Raw genomic sequence first — 12,016 nt, 5'->3', positions numbered from 1 at the left:
TCCACCTGACCCCCGCTATTCCCCGGCCTCTCCCCTCTGTCAATCCCTGTACTGGCTCCCCATTACCCAAAGACTCCATTTCAAAACCCTAACAATGACATACGAAGCCATCCACAACCTGTGTCCTCCATCCATCTGTGACCTCGTCTCCCAATACTAACCTGCACGCAACCTCCGATCCTCACAAGATCTCCTTCTCTACTCCCCTCTTATCTCCTCTTCCCATAATCGCATACAAGATTTCTCCCGCGCATCACCCCTACTCTGGAACACTCTACCCCAACAAATCAGACGCTCACCTACCCTGGAAACTTTCAAAAAGAACCTGAAGACCCACCTACCAACAAACCTACAACCTGCAGTAACCACCGATCGACCAAACCGCTGCATGACCAGCTCTACCCTCGCTTACTGTATCCTCACCCATCCCTTGTAGATTGTGAGCCCTCGCGGGCAGGGTCCTCTCTCCTACTGTACCAGTCGTGACTTGTATTGAATAAGATTATTGTACTTGTTTTTAATTATGTATACCCCTCCTCACATGTAAAGCGCCATGGAACAAATGGTGCTATAATAATAAATAATAGTCTGCGGCAGGAGCAGAGACTATATAGGCTCTGATCGCCGCTCCCCGTTGGCGTGTTCCGAGCACAGGAGGGGAGATCATCACACTTCTGTGTTCTGAACAGGACGCGCAGTGCTTTGGGGGAGCGCAGGGAAGGTATGTACAAGGTGTTTGTTTTCTTTCCTATGCATTTTTTTTAGATGAGGGCCATATAGCCCAGCATCGAGGGGCCATTATACTGTGTGGGGCACTGTGATGCCCTTAGGCCATGTGCCCACGCTGCGGATTCCATTGCGGAATTTGATAAAACCGCTGTGGTTTTTACTGCAGATTTATCGCGGTTGCTATTGCGGTTTCCGCTGTCGGTTTACACCTGCAGTTTTCTATTGGAGCAGGTGTAAACCCGCAGCGGAATCCACACAAAAAATTGACACGCTTGGTTTTTTCCGCAGCATGTGCACTGCGGATTTCGTTTCCCATAGGTTTACATTGTACTGTAAACTCATGGGAAACCGCTGCGGTTCTGCAGCAAAATCCGCAGCGTGTGCACATACCCTTATACTGTGGTGTGCTATATGGGGCCCAGCCTACAGAGGGCTCAGCCTTGAGAGGGAGTTGACACCTGGAAAGCAGGAGCGTGAACAGGGATTACAGCAGGAGGGAGAAAGTAGTAGTTGATCGGACAGACTAAAACAGAATGACTGGAATGTTTGTGACCTCACAAAAGTCTCTACATATTTTATTTTCTGTGCATGGTGATGCCGGCTGTTAACTGTTGCCGTGTGGGAAGCCAAGGATGCTCGTTTACATACTGAACAGCAGAATCCTGCCGCTGGGGCCCAGTGAGCCAGTAAAGCCGTGACGGTGGCCCTGTGCAGATCTACCATTTCTCTGAATGCTGAGCTTTGTACAACCCCACACCACTGATGGAAAGCTCCCAAGTACACAGAAAGCAGTCAGCCTATGCGTAATCAAAGGTAGGGACAGGAATATGAGTATGCAGGACTATATGGTAGGAGAATTATTAGTCTTCTAATCTCTTACTGTTAAGTGACACGGATTTGATCAAAAATGCAATAAGTAGCCCAGAACAGACATAGCTAAGTGTCCCTTTTTGTAAACCGTTACCTCAATTTAATTGAGTATGTGTTCAATATAACTATTTACATATTTTTCATGTTGAACCTGACACAAAGTAAAAGTGGCTGCAAAGCAAAATAAAACATTTTTCTTTTTATTTTGCCTATCCATTGTAGAGATATTGTGAAAGCATTTGGCATCTAGTGATTAAAAAAAACACTATTTTTTAGACTATAAAACGCACTGGACCAGAAGATGCACCCCAGATTTTGGGGAGGACAATAGGAAAAAGATTTTTTTTTTTTTTAATATAAGATGGGGGTCTTATAAACTGCTCAAAAAATAAAGGGAAAACTTAAACAACAGAATATAACTCCAAGTAAATCAAACTTCTGTGAAATCAAACTGTCCACTTTGTCAAACAGTGTTGCTTCCTATCAATTTCACATGCTGTTGTGCAAATGGAATAGACAACAGGTGGAAATTATTGGCAATTATAAAGACACACTCAATAAAGGAGTGGTTCTGCATGTGGGGACCACAGACCACATCTCAGCACCAATGCTTTCTGGCTGATGTTTTGGTCACTTTTGAATGTTGGTTGTTCTTTCACACTCATGGTAGCATGAGACGGACTCTACAACCCACACAAGTGGCTCAGGTAGTGCAGCTCATCCAGGATGGCACATCAATGCGAGCTGTGGCAAGACGATTTGCTGTCAGCGTAGTGTCCAGAGGCTGGAGGCATTACCAGGAGACAGGCCAGTACACCAGGAGACGTGGAGGTGGCCGAAGGAGGGCAGCAACCCAGCAGCAGGACCGCTACCTCAGCCTTTGTGCAAGGAGGAACACGAGGAGCACTGCCAGAGCCCTGCAAAATGACCTCCAGCAGGCCACAATTGTGCATGTGTCTGCACAGCTAGAAACCGACTCCATGAGGATGGTCTGAGTGCCCGACGTCCACAGATGGGGGTTGTGCTCACAGCCCAACACCATGCAGGACGCTTGGCATTTGCCACAGAACACCAGGATTGGCAAATTCGCCACTGGCGCCCTGTGCTTTTCACAGATGAAAGCAGGTTCACACTGAGTACATGTGACAGACGTGACAGAGTCTGGAGATGGCATGGAGAGCAATCTGCTGCCTGCAACATTCTTCAGCATGACCAGTTTGGCAGTAGGTCAGTAATGGTGTGGGGAGGCATTTCTTTGGAGGGCCGCACAGCCCTCCATGTGCTCGCCATAGGTAGCCTAACTGCCATTAGGTACCGAGATGAGATCCTCAGACCCCTTGTGAGACCATATGCTGGTGCGGTTGGCCCTGGGTTCTTCCTAATGCAGGACAATGCCAGACCTCATATGGCTGAAGTGTGTCAGCAGTTCCTGCAAGATGAAGGCATTGTGAAGCTATCGACTAGCCCGCCCGTTCCCCAGACCTGAATCCGATTGAACACATCTGGGACATCATGTCTCGCACCAGCCACCAATGTCACGTTGCACCACAGACTGTCCAGGAGTTGGATGCTTTAGTCCAGGTCTGGGAGGAGATCCCTCGGGAGACCATCTGCTGCCTCATCAGGAGCAGCCCAGGCATTGTAGGGAGGTCATACAGGCACATGGAGACCACACACTATTGAGCATCATTTCCTTGTTTTGAGGCATTTCCACTGAAGTTGAATCAGCCTGTAATTTGATTTTCCACTTTGATTTTGAGTATAATTCCAAATCCAGACCTCCATGCAATATTCATTTTGATTTACATTGATCATTTTTATGTTTTATTGTTCTCAACACATTCCACTATGTAATGAATAAAGATTTGCAACTGAAATATTTCATTCAGTGATATCTAGGATGTGGTATTTTTGTGTTCCCTTTATTTTTTTGAGCAGTGTATTTCGAATTTTGGGCATCTTACCTTGGGGGAGCAGCGATGGTGAACCGGGTCACAGGAAGGATATTCCCTTCCTCAGGTAGCCGGCGGCGGAAGAAGTGGGCAATGCTGCGGGCCCTGGGTGGGAGAAGTGGGTGCCTCAGCGATGGGATGCTGCGGGTTCAGCAGTGAGGCAGAGCGGATGCGGCAGGTCCAGTTTCGGCGGTGAGGCAGAGTGGAGTGCATCGCTTTCCCGAAGCCATGGGCCGCCGGAGGCCTTGTGTAGACTGTGATCTCGGCACCACTGAGATCTCAATCTGTGCTAGCGCCGCCTGCGGCAGCCATCTTCCTGGAGCCATGTGCTTCAGGGAAATAACCACTGCCGGCAGCGCTTGCACAGATTGAAATCTTGGCCAGGCCGAGATCCCAGTCTGCACAGGCGCCTCTGGAGGCCCACAGCTTTGGGAAAATGGCTGCTGGGAAAGCAATACACTCCGCTCTGCCTCACCACCTCAGGCCTGCAGCGTTGCACCTCTTCTGCTGCCTTTGGCTTCCTGAGGCAGGAAACCTGCCTCCTGTAATCCCGCTCCACCACCGCCGCACTCTCTACCCCCCTGTTATGGTTCTCAATGGCAAGAGAACATAGCCCAGCAAACATAAGAACTAGCTCTTGGAAGGATGGAAACTAAACTGACCATGAACTAAACCTGCCGCACAACTAACAGTAGCCGGGTAGCGTAGCCTGCGTTTTATCCCTAGACGCCCAGCGCCGGCCGGAGGACTAACTAATCCTGGCAGAGGAAAATATAGTCCTGGCTCACCTCTAGAGAAATTTCCCCGAAAGGCCGACAGAGGCCCCCACAAATATTGGCGGTGATTTTAGATGAAATGACAAACGTAGTATGAAAATAGGTTTAGCAAAATTGAGGTCCGCTTACTAGATAGCAGGAAGACAGAAAGGGCACTTTCATGGTCAGCTGAAAACCCTATCAAAATACCATCCTGAAATTACTTTAAGACTCTAGTATTAACTCATAACATCAGAGTGGCAATTTCAGATCACAAGAGCTTTCCAGACACAGAAACGAAACTACAGCTGTGAACTGGAACAAAATGCAAAAACAAACAAGGACTAAGTCCAACTTAGCTGGGAGTTGTCTAGCAGCAGGAACATGCACAGAAAGGCTTCTGATTACAATGTTGACCGGCATGGAAGTGACAGAGGAGCAAGGCTAAATAGCGACTCCCACATCCTGATGGAAACAGGTGAACAGAGAGGATGATGCACACCAGTTCAATTCCACCAGTGGCCACCGGGGGAGCCCAAAATCCAATTTCACAACACCCCCCTCCTTCTGATAAGCTACATTCGGACTAGAAGACACACCCTACATTTTCACCCCAAATTTTGGAGAGAAAAAAAAGTGTCTTATCCGAAAAATACAGTTTTCTCTTCTTATCCCGGTATAATAATGACCAATCATAAGCAGGCACCAACACTTAAAGGGGTATTTCCCATCTCCAAGATCCTATCCCAATATGTAGTAGGTGTTGTAATAATAAATACGTCCAATTAGCAAATCAGAAAAACCATGCCACATTTCTATGTCTCTTTTGTCATGTGCAGGCATTGCAGGACCTCAGGTATCCGACCACTGATCTAGTGACACAGCTAGTTGCTAGTGTTGTAACCATGGATACCTAAGTGTCACTAGATCAGTGGTCGAATACCCAAGGCCCTGCAATGCCTGCACATGAGGAAAGAGAAATAGCAAATCAGAAAAACCATACTACGTTTCTAATTGGAGGTATTTACTATTATTATTACACCTACAACATACTAGGATAAGATCTTGGAGATTGAAATACCCCTTTAAAGGAAAGAACACACCCCTTACCTTAGAACAAGTTTCTCAACTTGTGATATAGCTCTCTGTGTGTGCGGAGGAGCAGTACAGCTGAGTTTAGCTGCGTCACATTACAAACCCTATCAGCTCTCCTGATTACAGAATTTGTCAGTAATTGCACTAATGTCTGCTGTGCTCAAGCAACTTGTAAATCGCTCTGCAGTGAGATCAGGACAGTCATTACATCTCACACAGAAGTAACCTGTCTGTTCTGGACTACTCTTTTGTGAGATGTAATGTCACCCTGCTCTAATCGCACTGCAGACAGATTGCAGGTTTCCCTGAAAACAACAGACATAAGTGGGATTATTGACATCGCTGGACAGGCATTACGGCAGGCTGGGCAGTACAGCATAGCTGACAGTACTAGGATAGTAGAGCTGATATGTTTTGTAATGTGACACAGCTACACTCTGCTGTGCTGTCCCTTCCCCCACAGGTTTCTTATTGGAAAGATGTTAGTCATCTGTGCTTTCTAAATCATGTAGGTGGTTAGCCAAGGAGATCCAGCTATCTCACACACCGCAGAAAGAAGAACAAGCCCCACCATAGGCTTAGAGCAGATTTCTTCTCAGAGTGTTGCTGCCTGCTTATGATTGGTCAGCATCATCCAAGGAGAAGTTTATTCTCCCAGGGAAAACACTGATAACACCCACTTAAAGTTAAAACTATTTTGCACCTAATGAGTTATCACCAAGAGATCCCAAACAGAGAGGCAAAATATAAAACAAAATTATTTTTTTGCTCTGCTCTGCAGCCATTATTACATCATATATCTAGTTCAACATGAAAAATGGGGCAATTTTAAAGTTAAATAAACAAATTAAAAATAAATACACAATACAAAAAAAAACAATTTTGTTGTTTTTAATCTACTTTGGTATTTAACAAAAGGTCATAAATTACACAGTTGCTGTACAATTTCATCTCAGCAGATAATTACACAATACCAACCCAGTTAAAAGCAACCTGCCAGCAGGATTTCAAACCCAAACTATTTACGGTATATGTGCCTATAGCTCATTCAAAATCCAGAAATACTTTACATGGCCAGTCCATTCCTCCATACTGGGACATCAGCCTCATTTGGATATCAGTTAAAATGCTGAAGAGCTAGATGTAGATTTGAAGTCTTTGTCACTCCAGCTCTATTCCCCAGCCAGCACGTAGTCCTCTTCATGCTTGACTGACAGCCTCTATGCTGCGTGACTTAATGCAGAAAAGCACTAGAGCTAGATCTACAAATGGATCTTCAACCTCATTTGCATATAAAAGCAGATTTCTCAGTAACGAAGGAATGGATGGCCTAGGTTATTGCTAAATTAGTCTATGAAAAATTCATGCACATATAAATAGTTTGGAGGTTAAAATCCTGCTGACAGATTCCCTTTAAATTTAGAAAACTATTATGCGTAATCTAAGGAAAAAAAAATGTATCTTTATTATCCTTCACACTTTGTATTATTTAATTAAACCCTTTTTCATAGCTTGATTTAAGCTTCATTCACATTTTATGGAGACAGTCATGTAAATAATTACAGGATTACAGTATAGATGGTAAATCACTGCACAGCAGTTCTGTATAGATGTGATACAAAGAAACACAATATAGCAATAATGCATGTAATCTTGAGATCACGAGTTATCAGAAACATAAGTGGAGTAAAACTGTTAAAACGTTAAGGCTACGTCGGCGCTGGGATTATTCGCATTTATTTTTCTGCATAACCATAGAGGAGCGGAGGCTGAAAATGTATGAAGGCTTCATGTACATGGCTGTATGACACCTCCACATGGGCTCGGGGTTCTAAATAGGGTAATACCGTATATTTTGGCTTTCATACAGGAGGGGCACACAGGGCATTACACAAATGAATCGAAAAAAAAACAACTAACAGTTGTCATGTTAAAGTAATGTAGTCTAACTGAAACATTTCAACCCAAGTCAAAGCACCATATGGCAGCACATTGCACTGCTATGCAAGACCCCTAAATATATTAGTCCGATGGAGTTATCAATGTGAAACAAAGAGGCAAACTTTTTCAACAGATGTAATTTAGCTTAATAATTTGTAGTGGCCAAATGTTCGAAGTCGGCACGCTCGACAGCAGTACTGATCAAGTCTTGCAACATCACTGTAATGGTCTGCAGAGCCAGAGCATGCCCACAATTTCTACATGACAATGTCGCTTTCCATTTCCATTCCTTCCATGGGCAAATGAGAGTAAAGAGACCTCAGCAGCAGTCTAGGAAATAGATAATAGAAAGAAAAAAAAAGACTTGTGCTGAGCCCATAGACATGTGGGTGAATGTGACAACCTCGACCCTTACCGAAACCTACATAGCAGCATTTGCAAATGCCAAGATTAAAAACATTCCCATATTACACCCAGGATATGCCAGAAATGTCTGAAACACAAGTCCCTAGTTTCAGGATCCTGGACAATGGGCTTACGCGAGTTGTGAAAACAGGTCTAGATATTTCTGAAAATCATAGTATGTTAACAAGACAAGCCATAAATGTAAAAAAATGGGGTTACCCCTTTAAGCTGACTATACCCCATGGTTATTTTCATATTCTATGTTCTGCTGAAGGAAGGGGTTGTCATGCTTGACAGGCCTTTCTCAAAAATATATGATGTGAACTACTTTTCAATAAAATATGACTAAAAAAAAGGATGGTTTGTATAAGCTAAAACGACCACCAGAAAACAGGTGATCGATGCTCTTTACTTTGGTGGCCGAAACACCATGTGCACGTGTATTGCTAATATACCGGGGAAGACTCATTATAGTTCACATAAATGAACATGACAAACAACCAATTACATTTGTGTTTCCACTAGCCTATCTAACAGACTAATAAATCGTTATCCCATCACTTAGCCTTGGGGTTACTGATAATTATGAATAGATTATTTGTAGGCCTGTCCGGTCTTTAAAAACACAACAGAAGCAATTGCCAAAGGTCCATCAGCCACAGTCAAAGGCGGCAGACAATTCTCAGTCCGATGTCCTCTTTATATCCATCTGAATGTGCCAAGATCTTTTGCACTTTACACCTTCGCTGTGATTTATTATTCGGTCTGTGGTAAGGCTTTAATATGTATCAGAACAAGGTTACAAAGTCTCAGATTTAAAAAGTGAAAACCTAGAAGAAAATTAAAAAAGGGCTTCAAGTTTGTTTCTGTGTGCTAAATCAATTGTCAGTTCTCTAAAATCACCTGCATTCTGGTCCATCTTAAGGCATCTCATGTTGGGGACCAATCCAACTGCGGTAAAGTGTTTAAAATGTGGGGCCAGTATGTTATTTTAGTCTTCGATTGTCGTCTTCATCTGCCTTTTGCTTGTCTTCAAGTTTATTCAATTCATTTCCACTTTTAACTCCTATTAAAAAGCAAAATGAATCAGTGAAAGTTTTGTACTAATAACAGAGTACTATTGATTATTTTGTTAGGGCAATCTGATTAGAAAACAAATACCGTAAATCCTAACAACCCAAATACTGTGTAGTGTGAGGATGGAAATCATTTCCTCAACCTCCAGTAAGCAAAAATGTTAGGTTATATCTTGCATCTCCTGCCTTGTCTACTGCAACAGCCTCCTCTGTGGCTTCCTATCACACACTCACACACCACCAACCTACCCCTACCCAATTAATCCACCTCTCCTCTCATTAATCCTCTGCCAATCCATTCACTGCCTTCCAATTACCTAGTGAACTCAGTTTAAAGTCCCAAGTATGACATACAAGGTTGTCTGCTACGAACCATAGGAAATGGGCCGTGATCAATGTCTGATCTCCGAAACTCACAAGTCCTCCTTCTTCCTCTGCCTTTTTATCTCCCTCATACAGTCGTCTCTAAGATTTTGTCTGATCGGGGCCTCCTATCCTCTGGAAATCAAGGCCTCAACACTTCAGATTGTCTTCCATTAACTGAAGGCTTCAGACGTTACCTGAAAACCCACCTTCACTGGACAGCCTACAACCTGTAGTAACGCCGCTGCCACCTAGATACCACAGTGGTTGCTAACCCCTTTCCACCCAATATAAGTGTGTGTAAGAATTTCGGTCAGCAGTAGCCCAATCCAGGAGGCAACAGGATACACACCTACCTCTTATACTCTGATCATTAGCTCTCAGCTCCACTTGTTTGTCGGTCTCAGATTCGGCCTCATTTGCGTCATCTCCATTGTAATCATTCAGTTTTTCTGCGTCCTGCTGGCTTTGTTTTGCAGCTTAGAAAGAAAACAAAATCAGTTTACACTTTCTAGACTTAACATTTTTTGGTTAAAAATAGGTCGAATTATGGTTTATACTAATTTCTGGATATAACACCAGCTCATAACCAACCAGAGCGTAATAATTATGTGGACCTAACAAATCTTGAAGCAGTGGGTATGTACACTTGCGGTGAAAGTTGGCTAATAAACTGTAATGGCCAGATTAATCAAGTCCGGTATTGTTCTCGCCACACTTGAGGACGGGACGTGCTGAAGTCAGATGCTCCCAATTCATGAAAATCAGTAGCGGCAGACATATGGCATACACCTCCCTGTGTGCCTTGCCATAAATCTTACTCCAGCCCCTGAATTTGACAAGCAGTGATCGCCATGTCCCAGTCCTGCCTCAGATTCGTGCATTTCAGCGGAGATGGGAAAAATTGGCGCAAGGATGCCAAGTCACAAAATTTAGGCGCAATTCAGAGTTGCACCTAAATTTTGGGGCTTTTCAAGGCTTTTACGTCAGAATTCTGGGGGGAAAACTGATGAATGAGGCCCTACTTTTGCAGTAACTGAAACATTTTATCTACAGTATCTGTTCCCTTTCAAACTCCAATTTCAAGTTAATCTATAGCAGCTGACTATGTGGTCCAATTTGTTGACTGATATATTGAATGGATGTACTATGGTATTAACCTTTTTCATCTTCAGGCGGACCATCCATGTTTATTAGGTTTTCCCTTTCGACCTCTTCATTTTCAGTTTCTTTATTAGGATCTTCAACATCTTCTACTTTGGGCTCATCATCCTCCTCATCATTTGGAAGGTTGGGATTTACATCACTGCCGACCTCCTCCTCTTTCTCGTCCTTGTCATCTTCTAATTTGTTCTGTTGTGGAGAAGGACCTTTTTTTTCATCCAAAACATTAACTTTTTTAGTTTGTTCTGAAAGTAAAGAATAAAGTATGTTTTGGCATCATGACATACTGAATAACAGGAAAAAAAAACTCCAAGTAAGGTGAAATGGTGAAAAATATGCCATTCCATTGTTTGAGGTATTGTTTTAACATCATTCATTGTATAATAAAATTGACCAGAAACCTGATCCTCCAGTAAAGAACAATTACTATGATAAAAAAGGGAAGTTTTGGAAGTAGTGAAAAAAAAATTGACATTCATAAAAAAAAAAAAAAAAAAGTGGTTTGTGACATTACTTTTCCAGCAATAGAGTTGTGCAGGAGCTTGCTTATATGCTTGGCAGGCTGACGTTTTCATTTATAACAATTTGGATTATATACAACATTTTGATAGTTATTTATTGTATTTTTTTTTTTAGGGAGGTGTGGTAACTGGAAAAACAATTCTGGGATTTCAATTTTTTAAAAGGAAAAAGTGGCGTGATTTAAAACTATAAAATATTATATATTAAAATTAATATTACAAGAACTATGTAAAAAATGTTCTGTGTGTTCCAGGAGATCAATGATTTACCCTGATTAACTTCATGAATCTCAAATCAGGTCTCTCTGGCCGTTAGGCTACAGCTCTATCTGAAGTCGCAGCCAAGGCACGCTATAATCTACTTAATAAAAATGGAAGGTATTAGGAAGAAAAATTTCTGTAGCCTGACAAACTGGTTTATCTGCTGTATATTTTTATCATTCATATCTAGGGCTTTATGTTCCTTTAAGTAGGACCTTTCACAAAATTTTATCTTTTAACCGCTTCACTCCACATTCAAGTTTCGAACAGACAAAATTTTCTAAGGTGCAAATGTGCCCTATAATAACAAGCTGCCCATAAATTTAAAAAAAAGGTACGACTTACAATAGTGTTACTCCGGGCCAAAGGCACTCCTCAGCTACCCCAACAGCCCCGTTTCGCCTGACTGGCTTCCTCAATAGGGGGCATTTTGCCTGCTCTCTCACACTGTTAGGACCTTAGTCATACATGGCTGTATTACCGCGCAGCATTATGCTTCACATTTGGTTAGTGCATTGTATGATAGGTGAACATTGTCCTAAGCGGTCTTTTACTCTGCATGGTCCTATTATGCATCAGTGTTTGTGACTCAGTTTTGCTGTCTTTCATATTACTATCTCTGGCCTCTGTTGTTGCTCCCAGCTTTACCTATTCAGAGAAATTCCCTTGTTGTATTTTTACTTATGGTTTTTAACTTATGTTGTAAGAAATGATATATTTTAATTAGTTTACCCTATTTCCTTATGCCTCTCTGTCCCTGGGATATTTACAAGGGATTTTGTTTATTAGGATTATTTCGAGGTGGGCAAGAATCCTCAAATGCACATTTGATATATATAGTTGAGCATATTTATTTTATTCTATCACTGGAGTGGTGCTACTAA

The 12,016-nt window shown here is 42.6% G+C and overlaps 1 protein-coding gene across 2 annotated transcripts in view; it reads right to left on the bottom strand.

Annotated features, from left to right (window-relative positions):
- Positions 1 to 6,276: 6,276 nt before the first annotated feature.
- Positions 6,277 to 12,016, bottom strand: part of GOLM1 (golgi membrane protein 1) — a 115,080-nt gene continuing 109,340 nt past the window's right edge. For both annotated transcript variants that reach the window (XM_077248944.1, XM_077248946.1), the window contains 3 exons: positions 10,347 to 10,595; positions 9,543 to 9,665; positions 6,277 to 8,813 (listed from right to left, as the gene is read on the bottom strand). In XM_077248944.1, the coding sequence (XP_077105059.1) occupies positions 8,734 to 8,813; positions 9,543 to 9,665; positions 10,347 to 10,595 (452 nt within the window). In that variant the 3' untranslated portion in view covers positions 6,277 to 8,733. The remainder of the gene's footprint in view (positions 8,814 to 9,542; positions 9,666 to 10,346; positions 10,596 to 12,016) is intronic.

The sequence above is a fragment of the Ranitomeya variabilis genome, chromosome 1 (assembly GCF_051348905.1).
Source record: "Ranitomeya variabilis isolate aRanVar5 chromosome 1, aRanVar5.hap1, whole genome shotgun sequence".
Taxonomy (NCBI): Eukaryota; Metazoa; Chordata; class Amphibia; order Anura; family Dendrobatidae; genus Ranitomeya; species Ranitomeya variabilis.
This window is presented reverse-complemented; position numbering and strand designations above follow the sequence as displayed.